The sequence below is a fragment of the Trichechus manatus genome, unplaced genomic scaffold (assembly GCF_000243295.1).
Source record: "Trichechus manatus latirostris isolate Lorelei unplaced genomic scaffold, TriManLat1.0 scaffold00025, whole genome shotgun sequence".
Taxonomy (NCBI): Eukaryota; Metazoa; Chordata; class Mammalia; order Sirenia; family Trichechidae; genus Trichechus; species Trichechus manatus.
The window spans coordinates 6341523-6362095 of record NW_004443961.1 but is presented as its reverse complement, the minus strand read 5'-3'; the positions used below and the strand labels follow the sequence as shown (position 1 = coordinate 6362095).

At 39.7% G+C, this 20573-nt stretch overlaps 1 protein-coding gene across 4 annotated transcripts in view; it reads right to left on the bottom strand.

Moving 5' to 3' along the window:
* The window catches only part of KDM4C (lysine demethylase 4C), a 392853-nt gene that overhangs the window by 198569 nt on the left and 173711 nt on the right, over window positions 1-20573 (bottom strand). For all 4 annotated transcript variants that reach the window (XM_023728605.1, XM_012554717.2, XM_023728606.1 and 1 more), the window contains one exon: window positions 3271-3464. In XM_023728605.1, coding sequence (XP_023584373.1) covers window positions 3271-3464 — 194 coding nt within the window. The remainder of the gene's footprint in view (window positions 1-3270; window positions 3465-20573) is intronic.

Below are 20573 nucleotides of genomic sequence, written 5' to 3'. Positions count from 1 at the left end.
GTCGAGAAGGGAGAGGGTTGACATGTTGTGGGGTTGTTAACCAATGTCTTAAAACAATATGTGCACTACTGTTTCATGAGAAACTATTTGTTCTGTAAGCCTTCACCTGAAATACAATAAAAAAAATTAAAAAAAAAACAAAACTGACAGTGTTTTAATCATTTTGCAAAGGCAATCTTCACAACTGATGCAATGCATTTGACGTTGAAATCTTAACAGTTTTAAAAGCAAGTTACCAAAAAGTAAAATTGAAATAACTGTAAATACTTGATTATTAAACATTACTTTAAAAAAAAAGTCACTGCTAAAATTTTATAACAACATTAAAAGAAGTCTGTGGTAAAAATTGATGACATGGAGAGAAAATAAAATCAGTAAATTAAATGCAATTTGGACAATGAAGAAAGGAAAAGGAAGAACCCATAAAGCTGTTGTTAAAATCTGAGTAAGTTATTTACATTGCAAGGTGAACTACTGACTACTTTTTCTTCCCTTCTGTATAATTCTCAAGCATGTGTGAAATCATTAGAGTAAATGCCAAATCATCAATAGCTAAAGGAATTAGGAGAAGAGGAAGGTTAACTGTATGTATTCAACATTTAATATCAACTTGTTATCTTCAGAGTGGGTACCATTTTTAGTTTTTCCTCTTTTAGTATTTTCTAGCCAGTCAGTCACTTGACAGCTTTGTCATAGATGCCTTTTTGTACGTGGCACAACACTTCTAATACTCTCATGTAGGAACCATACAAAACAAATCAAAGCAACATGTGTTTCAGTGTCCAAAACACATATAAACACACAACCCCCATGTAATACACACACACAAGGAAACACCACAGCACTAAGCGCTGTAGGAAGTCAGGGAGGAAAGAGATCAGAGATGAGATGTTAGTCAGGGATGAGCTGTGTAAATTAGCATTGACAGCTGCTGCTGCTGCTGCTGCTGCTGCTGCTGCTGATGGTAACAGCAGTAGTATCAGTGGCAGCATTACCATCATCACTTTGAATGAGAATCTATGCGGAAAATCTCTGCCCCATGATGTACTAGAGCATAATACCAAAAATCCAAATCCATGGCAGTCGAGTTGATTCCGATTCATAGCAACCCTACAGGACAGAGCAGAACTGCCCCACAGGGATTCAAGGCTGTAATCTTTACAGAAGCAGACTGCCACATTTTTCTCCCTTGGAGTGGCTGCTGGGTTTGAACCACTGACCTTTTGGTTAGCAGCTGAGGGCTTAACCACTGTGCCACCAGGGCAGGTGAAGCAAGATAGCTGGCATCTCTTTTAGATTTCAATGGATCATTCCTTCCATTAGATTTCCCTAGACAGAGTATTACTTAAGGGAGATCTGCAATCTGTATGGTCAAGCCACAAGACTGGGCAAATTAAACAAGCCCCTTAACATTAGGCTTTCTAATTAGGTGAGCGCTGCTATCAGCAAAGTCCACTGATTATTTTAAGCTACTGAAAAGCCATTTCAAATCCGTGAATTGTCATAGATCTATGTTCTCTGTCAAGTCAGAGGACCACTGTGGTTAATAACTAGGAGACCAGATCATACACCTAGTTAGAGCATTGTGACTTCTGTCCATTAGAGAGCAATTCTCAAGACGTTCTGCTGGTTTTCTTCTGAACTCAGGACTGAGTGCCCTTCCTCCTAAAGCTCAATTCTTTGGTAAGGTGTATTAAGACATCTGTCAAAGGCACTGACCCTCTAAACCTGTGTTTCTCAAACCTTTTTTAATACAACCCATAGTAAGATGTACATTTTAGATGGTGACACAATACACGCATGCACACATGCTCACACGTGTCATGAAGTAGTACTTATCCTTACCACATCGGATGCAGTATGATACTTTTTACTCTAATTTACTTCCTAATTTAAAAATGTCGGTCCTGATCCACTAAGTTGATTTGAAAACTGTTTAAAAATCACTGATGTAAACTATAGGGTGAAATACGAACAGCTGAGCTTTAGTTCTGCTGCTAACTAGTTCTGTCCCTCAGAAACTGTTTCTTGGTGATAAATCTCCTACAAACTGTGGAAATGTGACTCCATGTTCTTAAAGGTCCTCTGTTCATTACCATTCTAAAACAACACAAAATAAATGTCAGGGGGAAAAAAGTCAAAAAACAAGTGTCAGAGTGTGGCAAAGTTTTAGAATCAGTGCTACTGAGTTAACACCAAAAAAAAGGGAAACAAGCTACAGATCCAAATACAGGTGCTGGTTAAATACATACAGGCATTAAAAATTACGTTGTAGCAAATCACTTAATTACATGAAAGTACACTCAAAAAACAGGTCATCAAATTGTTAATAGAGCATGGCCCCAGTTCTGGAAAGGGGCATAATTTTATATAATAAACAGCAAATACATATGTAAAGGATAAATACAAAATGTTAACATTGGTCATCTCTAGATAGCAAGGTTATGGGTGATTTGGAATGCCTTCATTATTCATTTCCTTATTTTACAAACTCTCCAATGCACAAATATCACTTTTATAATCTGAAATAAAAACAAGGAGTAATACTGGAGAGAAAAAATGTAACAAACTGGAAAATGTAACTGCCTAAAATAAAAGGCAGCCTGAGGACCTGTGCAACCCAACACATGCCCCATTCAATGGGTTTTTAAGCAGCAAGATGCCCACAGCAGGCCTAAAACCTTCTGGAAAGGGCACTGCCACAGAAATGGAATGCCAAATAGCATTCACAGGGACACCATGCTACAGAACACCACATGCTCTCCTTTACAAGGTGTCAAAGAATAAAATCGAGTGTATAAAATGTGGTAAAATATGGCCATCCAAATGAGAAAAATATCTCAGATGTTTGACAAATGAAGACAAAAACTGCTCACGTAGAGAGAAAATCACTAGCAGAACAAAAAAGGTGGAAATCGCGTTACTGAAGTTGACAGAAATATGGCAGTGAATGGTGAGAACCAACATGATTTTAAATACATTACAGTAAAAGGTCTAAGGAGCTCTAGAATTGTTGTTTGCCACGTATAGCAACTTCAGAAATACTCCATTCTCAAACACAATATATGCTTCTTCCTACAACTACATATTATATTTCTCAAGAAATGAAAATACTTTGCCTCAGACTTTCAGTAAAATATCAAGTAAAGATATGATGAATAAGTAGAGAAAAGCAAACGGGTTGCCTTTGGGAACATCCTGTTCAATGACAGATTTTATCTGAGCAAGCGCAGCGTGCTAATGGCGGATGGCCTGGGGAGGGGTCACTACCTCTTGGGCACTTTTCTGACTTTCCTCCTCCTCTGCAGCCATGCCTTGACTTCAGGGGTGGATTCCGGAGTAGGCTTCGTGTGATCAATGGTGTAGATATCCTTTCCTTGCTTCCAAAGCTGGTATCTGTCTGGCTGAAATTTCTTCACGAAGATATCCATTGAAATCTTCACCATGTCTTTCCTGCAGGTGCACTGAAACACAATGGGTTGGAGTGCTTTAAGCATTGCAGTAGCTCCACAGCAACCACATCTAGTCAACCCCTGAATGGACCAGACGTGAATATTTATTCACTACATAATTGAGGATAATGTTTTACATTTTCAAACATTCCGTGAGTGATAGACCCAATTTCTTCTGAATGGAGGCAGCAACCTATATATTCACACTTATAAATGGGAAAGATGGAAACATGCTTTGTAGAGTTCACAGGGAACCGCGCACCAGAACTAAAAGGGAAGCGTGCACATTTGAAATGAGCTGAAATCTGAAAGGTCTGTTAGGCTGATAAACCCGGGTGGGCAAGGAACGAAAGCAGGCAACAAATATGTGATTAGAACACTTTAACCAATGGAGGAAGATAAAGTTTCTCCATGAAAGATTTTAATCACATTCATGCTTATCAACACACATATGCTCACAAGGTAACCAAAAATTAATTTAGGTGTAAATGAACAGTCTCGTCTGCATCACATCACCTATAATACCTCACCACCACCACCACCACAATCCTATCCACTGTGTTTAGGTGAGAATTTCAAAGTAAAGATTATTTTTAATCCATTAGGACCTTGACTCTCATGAATACACAGTTATTGAAGTCTTTTATATAACAAGTTTCCTATATAGACTTCACATATGTTTAAATTAGGTCTAGGTCAACACTCTATGCATTGGGGCAGTCATCACTCAAATGACAACATGGAAATAGTCTCAAAGATTGAACGGATATATACTGACAATCCTTAACATACCCGGCCACAGACTGGTTGACTGAATAGTGTTGACAGAATAAATCTCTCAATATCTTGGAGATACAATAATCATCTCCAGGCAAATTAATTCTGAAGTCTTAGTAATCTCAAGCCCCAAGCTTCATAGAGTCTAAGACTGACAGGCATTATGATTTGAAAGCTCAGGCAACATCTTGTATTCAACATGCCTAAACCAACTTCACATTCAACAGCGAACAGACGTTCTGTCACTATCAACAATACTACTATTCATCCATATTCCTGAATTCACAGTCGACATTTCCTGATGTCTCCCTGCCCCTCCACTCCTAGAAATCCAGTGTCACCACCCCCAGTTAATTCTTCCTCTAAAATGTCTCCTGTGTAAGCTTCTCCTGCCAGCATCCTTCCAGCTTCAATGTCAGACCTTGAATTCCAGAATAACAAGGCTAACTAATTTCCCCGCCTGCAGTCTCTTCTAGCACCAATCCATCTTTATAGCTATTACTTTAATCTCCCTCAAAAATCTTGTAATCTTTCATTTTTTTAGTTCAGTAAGGTTTAATGACACTGTTCTGCTTTAAGAATAAAATCTGAATTCCCAAGCACAGCATTAAGTGCACCAGTGAGGTTTGCAGGCTTGTCTATTACTGCAGGTCAACACGCACATACCTCCCCAACCCAAGGAGTCCAGCCCCAGGAGCCCAGATGCAGCACATGCTTGCCCATCTCAGCATATCAGCTGCTACCAGTCTTCCTGCTTGCCCTTCTGCTATCCAGGGACAATTCATCCTTGCTCACACCGAATGCAAGTCAACCACCCCTCTAATTGTTTTCTTTGTCTCTCTGAATCCAATACTATTAACTATATCACTGCTTTCATTATTAGTTATTTATAGAATCCTAAGTTATTTTAATTATCTTGCCTTAGGAGTGTTAAAAATGAGGATCATGGGAAATATAAAAATATTTTAGGTTGAAATTCAATCTTTGACTAACGGAAGGAATAAAAGTTTGAAATCATCAGTAGAAGGTTTCCTATTTTCTTACACTGTTACTGATGTTTGCTTCATGAAGAAAAACAAAGGAATGGATCAAGGGTGATACTCTCCCTTCAAGGAGCTAACTGAGGCAATGGTACCTCCCTGGAAGAGATGGGCTGGTAAAGTGCAGAACACTACTTCTGAGGAAAATGTCTTGGAAAAACAACTTTAGCCTGATATTCATCTTGTTTGTTCAGATGGTGCTTTGATGCCCAATTCACATACACTTGGCTTCCATGTCGTATGTAAGCTACAGAGGTCAGGGGAATCAACAGTAGGCAGGCCATGGTCAAGAGGGAGTCACTAACATCAAATCTGTCACAGCAATATCTGAGAGGATGTCCAGGCATCTATAGGTTCCTGTTTTGGGGACTGAGATTGGCAATTAGGGATTTCAGGTGATCAGTGACAGTACTCACTTTTCTATCCATTTGCAAATACACCCCTGTGTGGAACCCTGACTATGTGAAATCAATTCAATGGACACCTGTGGATGGCTTAGATTACACCCCACCCCCTGTGCGTCTGTCTCCCCAATTCAAGAAAAACAGGGATCAATTACCTTGCCATCAGTCTCAATCATTCTCAATTTAGAAACTGTATTACGCACTTTAGTGTCCCCTTCCCCTTTTCCATAAGTCTTGGATTTTGTAACCATACAACAAGATGTACCACTTGACTGACTAGAAGCACAATGGACAGATGGAATCTTCAATTTTACATATTCAGAAATAAAGTTATAAAATACCCAACATAACAAACACAAAGGGCAACACCAGAGTCCAAAACTTCAGCAGCACAGAGAAAAGCTACTCCTGTTAGTACTGACAAATAATAATACCTACCTAAACCCCTGTGGAACACTGGTGGTGCAGTGGTTAAGAGCTCAGCTGCTAACCAACAGTCAGCAGTTGGAATCCACCAGCCACTTCTTGGAAATCCTATGGGGCAGTTCTACTCTGTCCTACAGGGTCACTATGAGTCGGGATCGACTCAATGGCAACAGGTTTGGTTTGGTTTTGGTTAAACCCTTGTGACAATCAAACGACATCATTTAGAAGAATGACTATATAATTAGTAGGCAAAGAAGACAAAACAGTCCCATTTAGATAAAAAAAAAAAAAAATGTACAGAATACATACCAGTACGAAGAACAATAACCAATAACAGGTAATACTTTTCAAGCGAACTTTATGATATGAAATACAAATAATAAGAATGGCAATTCTAACTGCTCCTTTTAAGACCATTAAAAAAAAATTTTTTTCTTTTTTTAAAAACCCCATTGCATCAAGTCAATGCTGACTGATAGTCACCCTACAGGACACAGCAGAAATGCCCAATAGGGTTTCCAAGGAGCAGCTGGTGGGTTTGAACTGCCAACCTTTTGGTTAGATGAACTTTTAACCACTGGGCCACCAGGGCTCCTTTAAAAACATATATACTACTTAAAATGTTAAGTCCCAATATAAAGACTACCATCAGGAGCTTGTTTTCATTGAATTCTCACATATTTCACTACCTTGAGACTTATATTACATAGAATCATGATTATTTAACTCAGTGTCCCAGGAAGTCAAATTCATCTATTATTTATACTGAAAACTAGGAATTGGATTGAAAGATGAAAATGGTTTTAAAAATCAGCAGCTTTCTAAGACAAAAATACTAAGTTAGTCATCTGAATGGTGGAATTAGAAATTTCATATAACCAAATACACAGATTAATAAAATGAGAAGTTAATACTTGGCAAAACAGCAAAACTGAACTATCACCTTAACATACTTTCTCTGTGACACACAGGATGGCTAAGAAATATTTCTTGTGCAAATGTCTGGCAAGGATGGCTCTGAAAGTATACAAAAAGGTGTGAAGATATTCTGCTTTTCAGACTTCTTTATAAAAATTAAATGGTAATTAGGAAGGAATTAAGGGAAAATACCTTAAAATTAGATTAAAAACTAAGTGGCCACCACGTGTCCGTCAGTTTTTCATACTGTGGGTAGCTTGTGTGTTGCTGTGATACTGGAAGCTTTGCCAATGGTATTTCAGATACCAGGAGGGTCACCCCTGATGGACAGATTTCAGTGGAGCTTCCAGATTAAGACAAACCAGAAAGAAGAACCCCGCAGTCTACTTCTGAAAAAACTGGCCAATGAAAACCTTATGAATAACAACAGAACATTGTCTGATGTAGTGCCAGCAGATGAGTCCCTAAGGTTGGAAGGCACTTAAAATACAACTGGGGAAGAGCTGCTTCCTCAGAGTAGAGTTGACTTTAATGACATGGATTGAGTCAAGCTTTCAGGACCTTCATCTGCTGATGTGGCATGACTCAAACTGAGAAGAAACAGCTGCAAACATTCAATAATTATCGGAATATGGAATGTACATAGTATGAATCTAGGAAAATTGGAAGTCGTCAAAAAGGAAATGGAATGCATAAAGATCAATATCGTAGGCATTAGTTGACCTGAAATGGACTGGTACTGGCCATTTTGAATTAGACAATCACATGGTCTACTACACTGTGAAGGGCAACTTGAAGAGGAATGAAGACCCATTCATCGTCAAAAAGAACATTTCAAGATCTATCCTGAAGTACAACGTTGTCAGTGACAGGGTAATACCCACAAGGCTATGGGAAAACCAGTTAACACGACCATTATTCAAATTTACACACCAACCACTAAGGCCAAAGATGAGGAAATTGAAGATTTTTACCAACTTTTGCAGTCTAAATTGATCAAACATGCAATCAAGGTGCATTGATAATTACTGGGGGCTGGAATGTGAAAGTTGGAAACGAAAAAGGATCGATAGTTGGAATACATGACCTTGGTGATAGAAAAGACACCAGAGATTGCATCACAGAATTTTGCAAGACCATCAACTTCTTCATTGTAAATACCTTTTTCCAACAACATAGACAGCAACTATACACACGGATCTCACCAGATGGAATATATAGGAATCAAATCCACTACATCTGTGGAAAGAGATGATGGAAAAGCTCAGTATCATAAATGAGAACAAGGCCAGGGGTCAACTGCAGAACAGATCATCAATTACTCATATGCAAGTTCGAGCTGAAGTTGAAGGAAACTAAAACATGTCTACAACAGCCAAAGTATGACCTTGAGTATATCCCACCTGAATTTAGAGACCATCTCAAGAATAGATTGGACACACGGAACACTAATGATCGAAGACCAGATGAGTTGTGGAATGACATCAAGGACATCATACATGAAGAAAGCAAGAGGTCATTAAAAGACAGGAAAGAAAAGACCAAAATGGATGTCAGAATAGGCTCTGAAACTTGCTCTTGAACGCAGAGTAGCAAAAGCAAAAGGAAGAAATGATGAAGTAAAAGAGCTGAACAGAAGATTTCAAAGGATGGCTCGAGAAGACAAGTAAAGTATTATAATGACATGTACAAAGACCTCGAGTTAGAAAACCAAAAGGGAAGAACACTCTCGGCATTTCTAGAGCTGAAAGAACTGAAGGAAAAACTCAAGTCTTGACCTGCAATATTAAAGGATTCTACAGGGCAAATATTAATCGATGCACGAAGCAACAAAAGAAGATGGAAGGAATACAGAGTCACTGTACCAAAAAGAATTGGTTGATGTTCAATCATTTCAGGAGGCAGCATATAATCAAGAACTGATGGTACCGAACGAAGAGGTCCAAGCTGCACTGAAGGCACTGGCAAAAAACAAGGCTCCAGGAATTGACAGAACACCAATTGAGATGTTTTAACAAACAGATGCAGTGCTGGAAGCACTCACTTGTCCATGCCAAGAAATCTGGAAGACAGCTACCTGGCCAACTGACTGGAAGAGATCCATATTTGCACCATCCCAAAGAAAGGTGATCCAACAGAATGTGAAAACTATCAAACAGTATCATTAATATCACATGCAAGTAAAATTTTGTTGAAGATCATTCAAAAGCATTTGCAGCAGTACATCAACAGAGAACTGCCAGAAATTCACGCTGGATTCAGAAGAGGACATGGAACTGGGGATATCATTGCTGATGTCAGATGGATCCTGGCTGAAAGCAGAGAATATCAGAAAGAAGTTTACCTATGTTTTATTGACTATGCAAAGGCATTCAATTGTGTGAATCATAACAAATGATGGACAACATTTCAAAGAATGGGAATTCCAGAACACTTAATTGTGCTCAGAAGAAACCTGTACTTATTAGACCAAGAGGCAGTTGTTCCAAAAGAACAACGGGATACTGCGTGGTTGAAAGTCAAGAAAGGTGTGCAGCATGGTTGTATCCTTTCACCATACTAACTCAGTCTGTATGCTGAGCAAATAACCTGAGAAGCTGGACTATATGCAGAAGAATGCAGTATTGGAGATCAGAGGAAGACTCATTAACAACCTGCATTATGCAGATGACACACCCTTGCTTGCTGAAAATGAAGAGGGCTTGAAGCACTTACTGATGAAGATCAAAGACTGACTACAGCCTTCAGTATGGACTGCACCTCAACACAAAGAAAACTAAAATCTTCACAACTGGACCAATAAGCAATATCATGATAAACGGAGAAAAGATTGAAGTTGTCAAAGATTTCATTTTACTTGGATCCACAGTCAATGCTCATGGAAGTGCAATCAAGAAATCAAATGACACACTGCACTGGGTAAATCTGCTGCAAAGATTAAAGTTTTAAGAAGCAAAGACGTCACTTTGAGGACTAAGGTTCACCTGACCCAAGTCATGGTGCTTTCAATCGCCCCATATGCAAGCGAAAGCTGGACAATGAATAAGGAAGACCGAAGAAGAATTGATAACCTTTGAATTACGGTGTTGACGAAGAATACTGAATATACCATGGACTGCCAGAAAAAACAAATCTATCTTGGAAGTAAGTACAGCCAGAATGCTCCTTAGGAGCAAGGATGGCGAGACTTCATTTCATACACTTTGGACGTGTTATCAGGAGGGATCAGTCCCTGCAGAAGGACATCATGCTTGGTAAAATAGAGGGTCAGCAAAAAAGAGGAAGACCCTCAATGAGACGGATGGACACAGTGGCTGCAACAATGGGCTTAAGCATAACAACGACTGTGAGGATGGCACAGGACTGGGCAGGTGTCGTTCTGTTGTACATAGGGTCGCTACGAGTTGGAACCAACTCAACGTTACCTAACGACAACAACAGCCACTTGAACCCAGGGACATCAGTGGTTCAGTGACAAAATTCTTGCCTTCCATGTGGGAGACCAATGCACCTCATGTGCAGCCACCATCCATCTGCCAGTGGACATATGTGTGTTGTTATAATGCTAAGCAGGATTCAGCAGAGCTTCCAGAGCAGGAGAGACTAGGAAGAAAGGTCTGGCAATCTACTTCCTAAAAATCAGTCAGTGAAACTCTATCACGATGGTCCAATTTGCAACCGAGCGTGGGGGTGGCACCACACCAGGCAGCATTTGACCCTAATGTGTATGGAGTAGCCAAGAGTCAGGCGGCCCACTCGATGGCAGGTAACAAGAAGTCACTTGAACACCAGGGGTGTAGAAACATGTTGTCAAATGTAATATTTACGATTTACCTATAGAGGATTAAGTCAACAAAAAATGTTGTTGTTAGCTGCTGTCATGGACTGAATTGTGTCCCCCAAAAATATCTGTCAACTTGGCTGGGTCATGATTCGCAGTACTGTTATGATTGTGTAATGCAATGTGACTTCCTTAAGCATTGTAAACTCTATCACTATGATGAGGTTATATGTGATCTCCTTATGTGTTGTAAATTCTATTACTGTGATGAGGTGATGAGGTTATACTGATGAGGCTTACTAGATTAGATAGTGTCTTAAGCCAATCTCTTTTGAGATATAAAAGAGAGAAGCGAGCAGAGACACATGGGAACCTCATACCACCAAAAAAGTAGCGCCAGGAGCAGAGCGCATCCTTTGGACCTGAGGTTCCTGCGCAGAGAAGCTCCCAGACCAAAGGAAGACTGATGACACCGACCTTCCTCCAGAGCCGACAGAGAAAGCGTTCCCCTGGAGCAGATGCCCTGAATTTGGACTTGCAGCCTGCTGGACTGTGACAGAATAAACTTCCCTTTGTTAAAGCCATCCACTCGTGGTATTTCTGTTAGAGCAGCACTAGATGACTAAGACAGCTGCCACTGAGTCAATTCCAACTCACGGCGACTCCACGTGTACAGAGTAGAATGGTTCCGTAGAAAGCAGATCACCTGGCCTGTCTTCCAAGGCACATTGGCTGGGTTCAAACTGCCAAACCTTTGGTTAGTAGTCAAGCGCTTAGCCGTCTCTGCCACCCAGGAACTCCTCAACAATAAAACCCACCAAGAATCACTTTCTAATCAATGGTATGAGAGACACACAAAGATAAGATCATCCCTTTAAAATTCTATTTGGGTTTAGTATGCCTTGGAAGATGAGGAAAAGAAAGCCTCATATAGTGCTTGAAAGTCTGGATTCAAATGCCAGCTTCACCACTTTCTACCTGTGTAACCCTGAGCAAGTTACTTCACCTCTTATTTTCCTCATCTGAAAAACTGCAAGTAAAAATGGTAACTACATCATGGGGCTGACACAAGGATTAAACTTTTTGTATTTGTAAAGAAACCAGTGTGGTATAAAACACTTGTTGTTAGGGGCCATCAAGTCAATTTTTTGACTCATAGTGACCCCATGTGACAGAGTAGAACTGACCCATAGGGTTTCCTAGCAGCTGTAATCTTTAGGAGAGCAGATCACCAGGTCTTTCTCCCACGGCACCACTGGGCGGGTTCAAACCGTCGGCTTTTCAGTTACCAGCTGAGCACTTAACCACTGCACCACCAGGGCTCCTTCGTTTAACTGACATTTGGACACAATCACATCAGAAGCTCATCCTGCACCGGGAATGTACCTGAGAAGAGTTAGTATGCACACCACAAATGTCTGTGACTCATTACTGTCGCTTCTGATGCATGACATCACATCATGTTGGTAGAGTCTATCCAGTCTAGCTAACAATTTCCCAAAATACGTTTCCTCCTCTCCTTCTAACAGGTTCAGATTAATTTCTTCTGAATATTTTTCTTCAGGCTTCGCCATGCCAGGATATGTCTCCCTTATAAAGTAAGGCAATTATAAAGCAATTTAAGGTATGGGGCTAGAAACTCTATCTTTCTGACCCATGGGAACACTATTCAAACAGACAGACTGTGCAAAAGGAAGGGGAATGGATTCAAATAGCTTGCTCTGGGGGTCCCCAAAAGGTTCTGCAGAAATTATTTTCAGAATTTCTGCTTCTCAACACCTAGCTAAGTATCTGATAGAAAGGTTGAAAAAGTACAGAGTTACAGATACCAAACAACAGATTCTTGCTGTGCCGTGTAAAACACAGCATGAAACTGAACTTTTTAGTATATAGGGGTAGATGGAGTTATTTTGTTCTGAATTTACCCAGTGTGTGTCACACTTCAGAGAGATGATAAATTTGGGCGAAATGAGAGAAAACTGAGGCTCTGCACACTCTTAGGAATCTAAATGTTTTATAAATACAAGTATTTGTTCACAAGAGTCTATAAGATCATGTATGAGAACACACAGAAATGGCATGGAAATATGTAACAATCTTTCTCCTAAACGTTTAAATATACTGACTTCCATTTTTAACAGTCTTTCAGATATTTCTTTTTACTTGACTCTTGCTGTTATTAGGTCGATTCCAACTCATAGCAATCCCATAGGTGTGACAGAGAAGAACTGCCCCATAGGATTTTCTAGGCAGTAATCTTTACAGAAGCAGATCACCAAGTCTTTCTCTCGTGAAGGTGCTGGGTGGGTTTGAACTGCCAACCTTTCAGTTAGCAGCCAAGCACTTAACTACCGCACAACCAGAGCTCTTTCTTTTAACTGACTACTTGGACACAATTACATCAGAAGTTCATCCTGCACCTGGAATGAACCTTAGCGAGTAAATCATCCACTCCAATTGCCACAATTCATGGATGAGAAACTAAGGCATACAATGGCTAAGAGTCTTGCCGGATGTCACAAGGATAGTGAATGGGGAAAATGCTCATGTGATGCAAGACTGCATCCTACCTACCAGCCTGTTTGGGATTTTCAGTTTCCCATTCGCTGAGCAAACACGGAGCACACAGGAACATGCTGAGTAATACAAGGGCCTGAACACAGAACCAGCCATCTTCCGGGTCTCACAGTACCATGCTGGCCACGTTCAACACCATCTGACTGATAGTGGAGGCATCCACCTCTTCAATTCTGCTGAATCAGAGACGAAGGCTGCATCCCCTGCCCTCTCTCATCCTTTCTGTGTAGTTCAAACACTGATTTTCATACACTAATACAGAAAAATATTACTGAAGAAAGATTTTTTTTAGAAAAGGAGTGGGAATAAACAAGAAAAAATAATAATAAAATGGCCATACACTCATAATGCCTTTCCCAGAATGGAAGCTCTAGATGGTATATATCAAGGGTGCTCTTACTTGGGAGACACATAAATAACAGCTATTAAATAAATTCTTGTTGTTGTTGTCGAGTGTCGTCGAGTCGATTCTGACCCATACACCCATGTGACAGAGTAGAACTGCCTCACTGGGTTTCCTAGGCTGTAATCTTTATGGGAACAGATTGCCAATTCTTTCTTCCATGGAGCCACTGGGTGAATTGGGACTGCCAATCTTTTGGTTACCAGCTGAGCACTTAGCCATGTGCCACCAAGTCTCCTTAAATAAATTCTAGGTTACCACATTTTTAAATCCTATATGTAGACACTGAATCTTGAAATTGAGTCTCAGGAAAAAGACGAACCCTGCCATAAACACCATAACACACTCCACACATTGTGATAACATGTCCCTGCTACCAGAAAACTCTCTGGCAGTGCTTCTGGAACATGAAACTACTGGATTAAAGCTAAGTAGGCTAAGAAAGTAATGCCTTTAAGAAGTATAATTTATTTTAGGCTTTATTTATGCTGGCTTTCTGACCAGCAGCATGGTCAGAAATTTAACACTAAATAATATAAGGAAAACAAATAATTTTGTTGGAAATCGTCTTTTAAAATTAAGTGAAAACACATACTTTTTCAGACACACTTCCTTAGACAACCACGCAACAGTACTTTAAGTAAATAATCCAGCATCTCAGATTCATTTTATCTGGCAAGTCCTGCCTTCCCACTCAAGCGTGGGGATACGTCTGGCACTGTTATTATCTTTTCAATAATGTATTGTTTCTCTAGAAGTCTATAAGGAAGATTTAATTTTCCCCTTTACCCTGTTATTAATTTTATGAAATGATTAAAAGTGGAAAAGAGGTGGATAGAGCCAACAATAATCAGAAGAAAAACAAAGAGAAGACAGAAAAACACACCCTGGATTTTAAGTGTTCTTTCATTTTCTCTCGGCCAAGTAAACATCATCAATGGAGAAGTATATGGAGAAACTCCTCTTGTAAGAAGACTCATTATTATTCTAAGAAATCAAGATGGGAAGAACAGGATTTAAATCAGCTTAAGGCCAACAGTGATCCAACATGCAGAACTAATGTCCATGACTGTTACCATTAGTTGCTTGACTTCAGACTCACAAATAGCAAAACGAAGCCGTACTAAACCAATCCCTGACATGTTAACAAAAATATCACACTTACAATTTGGCAACACAGATCAAAATTTTTTTTAAATATGAATAATCTATTAACAGGAACACTACAATTGAGAACGTATCCTCAGAAAATGATCATGAATTAATGCACTAATTAACTATTTTAAGAATGTCTACTTAAGCTGTATTTCTCAAAAAGCTAAAAACTGGAAACAATATTTCCTGGAGACAATAAGAGTACTAATCTAAAAAACCATGATTTCATGGACAGCCATGAAAATGTATCTTATGGGAGAATATTTAATGATATGGAAATGCATTTACCAATAGCTAGGTAAACAGGTTATAGATATAATATGATTATGTATGTAATCCACAGGAGTCCCTGGGTACCACAAATGGTTTTAATCGAAAAGTTGGCTGTTCAAATCCTCTCACAAGTGTCTTGGAAGGAAAGCCTGGCCGTCTCCTTCTCAAAGATCACAACTACGGAAATGCGACTTCTACCCTGAAACACGTGGAGTCACTAGGAGTCAGAATCAACTCAGCAGCAATTAGTTTTTCAGGTAATACATAATGTGTCCCTAGAATATGCACATTGACGGAGAGGCTAATTAAATGATTTGCTTGGATCTGACTGGGCGGAAGGAGGGACGGGTAGTGGGTAGAAACAACTGGGCAGGGCAGGATGAGTCTGCTTAGGCTAAAGCCCCATTCTTGAGTGGGAGTATGGCCAAAAGTGGCCCTATAAAGACGAATCCTTTTCTTAAGTGACATGGAGTTTCTCTTTCACTCATGGTCTTCTTCTGTATGTAGATCTCAAACCAAAAGTGTTTCATTTCATAGCACCCTGTTCTCTTCCTTGAGGTCACTTACCACAATGTGTCATTACGTGCTTGTGTACTAATTTAAAGTCTGTTTGGGGCCCTAGAATCTCAGTTCCCTGAGGGAGGGTTCATGTCTGTTTTACCACGGTATATCCATCACAGGACACAGCACACGTTCCACTGGTATTAGTTGGATGATTGCCAAAAACACTATAGAGCATTGCCAGTAGTGTCAGAAACAAGACAAAAATGACAATTAAAACCTAATGCTATCTCACGTTATTTGAATTATTTAATGACTTGCTGCATTTCTATTTACTTAAATTATTTTTTTTAAATTACCTGATATTGTGTAGAACCTATGATTAGAAGATCTCAAAGTATGTCATTAGTAACTATGGTTGAGTCTCCCTTAAGTAATGGGAAACACAGCATAAACGTTAAGGAGCTTTTTTTTTTTTTTTTTCCCTCAGCAAATGGCATCTGGCTACAAACTACAGTTCAGATTTCTAACTCTGCAACCATTGACTAAAATACTGGTTAATTCAAATAAATGTAGAATTGTCATTGCTGTAATGTATTGTTAACAAGCTCTGAACAGGTGGGCTCCTTCACACCCCAGGGGCAAAGAAAGGGACCACTGATGAAATCTAGAACGTGGTGTGGTGGGACCTGGTCTATTTTTACTCAACAGAAACCCATTAATCAGCCCAAATTTAAAAACAGACTACATAATCAATGAAGTTTTAATGATCTACTTTTCCTCATAGTCCCATGTACTTTTCATATATTTAAATCCAAATTGGAATAAGTCCAGAAAGCAATCATACATACAGCTGATATCAGTCCCGTGTTCTGCCAAACTGTATTTCTGGTGCCAAAAAAAGCTTCACATTTGTACAACTTATACAATAATCACAGTAAAGATGGTTCATCTATACGTGTAATAAGGAATCCTGGCATGGCTGCAGTTTCACTTATTTTCTCAGATGTGGCTGCCTATTACAATCTATCAGCTGTCAAGAAATAAAAGAATAAGAATGTGCTGTCTGCACCGGTGAACAAATGCAGTTGTGGCAGCTCTCCATGAGGTCAAAATGCCAAAAACCTTCCCTCCTGGGGTCTGACAGACCAAAGGAGAAGGAAGAGGAAGGGCGAGCACTGGGAATTACAGGAGCTAGTGCAGAGGTTCGCCATTTTGGTTTCGATTCACGTTGCACTCCAATAGCTGTTGCTAAGAAGATGCACCCTAGAAGGTGAGGTGGCAGGAGGAATGGTGATTTTTTGTAGCAATGAAAATTATCACATACCAGGTCTGTTTATCCTTTGCCTTTTTTACCATGGCTAAGAAACACAGGAAGTTGAAAATGGCTTCCCACTACTCTAATTGTTTGGGAAATCAATTTTGCTGAAAAATTACTACACTTGATCCATCTGTTCTCAGGCCCCGGGCTAAATGGCAAGCTTTCCTTCTGCAGGGCAAAATCATGAAGGCTTATCCCACCTTGTCCCTAACCCACCACAGGCTTTTACTTCCCCTCTCTGTTAAATGCATATCTAAAGGACACTGAACAGAAGGCCAGGATCTTTAATCAAATACTAACTTACATCCATCTTCAATTCTAGTACTTGTGCTTCTGCAATGATGCTTACAGTAACGAGCTATGACATTTATTCTACAAACACTTCAGTGTCTAATGTGCGCAAACAGGCACAGTGGCCAAGCTCCACAAATCAAGGAAGACACTCAGAACAAAAGGCTGAGCCAGCTGTAATTGGGAGTGCTGAAATCTGAAAAAAGGGTTCGACTTTCACCACTGGACACATGGGAAGAAGGAGCTGATGCCACCCCTTCCAGTAGAGGTTCTACTCCTGACAATTAAAGAACAGTGAACATTTACCATCAAGTGTTTGTTCTGTGAGGTCAGACCTTGGCATATGTACAAGTTTTGCCAGCAGTCTCAAGAGTCTCCCTACTCTGTCTTTCTTAAAATTCCATTTTTCCTAGCATTGTGGAATTTGGATTCATAGGCTTATTTTCATGCTTACATTTATTCTCTCTCGCTTCTGTTCTATTGAACCTTCCATTTCACTTTCTGTAGAAACACAAGAGTCCTCGTTCTTCTCTCTCCCACAAACTAATTACATGACAAATCTGTCTCCATTCCTTTCTGGACACTCAGGTAGACTACATTTCCCAGACTCTTCTGCCATCTGTACAGACATGGGACTGAGTTCCAAGCCAGTGGACTGTGAGTAAAGATGATCTGCACCACCTCCATCCCTGTCCGATAAAAAAATCTCCTATCTATGACCTCTCTCCCTGCCTACCAGGTAGACCTACGCACAAGGTGAACTCAGAGGACACTGCTGAAGTAGCAGAGCCTCTGTTGGCCCAGATCCCAGAATCACTGTGGGGAGCAAAGTGCTCCCCCACCCCCTGTTGGATGTTATATGAGCAAGAAATAAATGTCTTTCAATTTTGATGTTTATCAGTTAAAGTAGCTAACCAAAAACCAAACCCACTGTGGTCGAGTCAATTCTGACTCATAGGGACCCTACAGGACAGAGAAGAACTGCCCCATAGGGTTTCCAAGGCTGTAAATCTTTACAGAAGCAGATTGTCACATCCTTCTCCCACAGAGTGGCTGGCAGGCCTTTTGGTTAGCAGCCGAGTGCTTTAACCACTGCACCACAAGGGCTTCTAAAGTAGCTAACCTTACCTTAATTAGTACATTCTTTATTTCCAGCCTTATTCCTCATGTCTAGCAATTTAGTAGTTCCCTCTTATCCACCCTAACACCCAAAAACAGATGGATCTTATAAAAGCATGTTTGGCACTCCTGCCTGCAGTAGTATTGGATATACTGCAAATCCTGTTTCCAAACGGATACTCCCATTGCAAATGATTCCTTCAGTTCTTGTTCAGGAGTCTGAACATGTTCTCCCACCTCGACAAAAAGCTTTCTGAAGCCCCAGGTGGTGATAACACCTTTATTTTTTTCTTTACTAAAGGTTTTATATCATAAACAAGATGCCTCCCTTGGTCCCTGGCTTCAAGAAATGAATCTGGCCTGAGCCAGAAACAACCAGTCTCTTGGCACATGGAGCAATTTTACTGACACCGTCCTGGGCCAAGCCCTCAGGCGCTGTGCCTGCCTCTAGAACACGAGACACCAGGCCCTGGCTTCATCCATGTTCATCGCTTTCTATTCCGTTTCTGATCATGTAGATATTCACCTGGTTTTAAGCCTATCTACTACTTTTCTGTTTTCATGTATTGCAGATCATCACTTTGTATTTGGAGCAACATGATCTTAAAAAGCCAAACTGACTGAAAGTCCCAAGACTGCTATGTGATAGCAACACCTATTTTTATTTAATAAGTGCCTTTGATAATGTGATTAGTATCCAATAAGGTATGCAGTTATAAACTTGCTCACGAGAGTTCACAAGCAACACTTTGACCTTCTTCAGGTAAAAGCACCTTGATTCTCCCCTAAGTTTGGGCCATGTTTTTTAAGTGAGGCTAGACAGGTCAACCAAACATTCCATCCCTGTGGTAACACCGACTGTTTCAGGGATGGGCACAGGCCCGAGCTAGGCCAAGAAAGTTCCACCCCAGAACTTGTTCCTGGTCTATTCACCCACAGCAGCCAACAGTCATCTCTGCCACAACATGGGGAGCAACTGCCAGAGCATGAAGCCAACAGAGATGAAAGTATAACAAGAGAAGCCAGACAATTCCCTGAAGACACGTATCAAGGAGAGAGTCCATTTTCTTTCTGCAAGTTGGAAGAACACAGAGAACTTTTCGGAATATTTGTCCATTAAGACAATTTTAGGACAGCACCCACAATTTTAGGACAGAATCTTAGTTTCAGAGGAAATGTTAAGACCATCTATGAGCACAGAAAGGATTAAAACATACACACACACACACACACACAGACTTCTTCAGCCTATTACTGAAAATGTAACTACAGGTCAAGTCAGAGCATAGCAATTTGCATTTGACTTAAGAAAAAAATTATAATTAGAATGTTTAGCTCCTGGGATGGGTTATCAAGTTAGACAGTCATATACTGTGAATCAGATACAGATATAAAAGTTAAATTAATAAAACAACTAATGGAACACTATGTAAAAGAATTTGCTGAAACAGATTATTCTAAATTTCCATTTTTTCATGTGTTTAGAACAAGGGCAATTAACATGTTTAGAATATCAAACGTAAAGGTAGACAGATAAACTTTATTTTTTAACGTAGGCACTTGATTTTCATATGGCTGTTTAAATCAGCCAAGATTTTAAATAACCACCACAACACCAAAAAAAAAAGAAAAGCCTTCAATAAGAAAAAACTACGCATGTATAAAAACGTTTCCATCTTTCCCTCTCTACATTATCAGGAAAGAAACATCAAAGTAGCAATTAACTACTGATCAATTCAACACAATTAACATATTCCAATGTCCCAGAACCAATATAAAAATTTTAAATACCCAATCTAAAATACCACATTACCTTAAAAGCTGAATCTAAAATACCACCTTGACTTTAATACTCAGATCTAAATACTAATTTTAATAATAACAAAATGTCAGAAATACGGCAACCTGCAACCAGAGAGATATAAAATTACTAAACTGTCTGAAAATGAATAACACGTATCAAAAGATAACATTAAGTTATCCGCACTGAACTACAAAGGTTACTGGGAACCTAATTTCAAAAAGAATCCTCATTTTACTCTGGCCTTCTTCCAGCAGATCTAACAAAGTAAACTTATAATTCAGAAGGTCAGAATCTTTTTTTTTTTTAAACATTCAACTACTTCTTTCCTTTT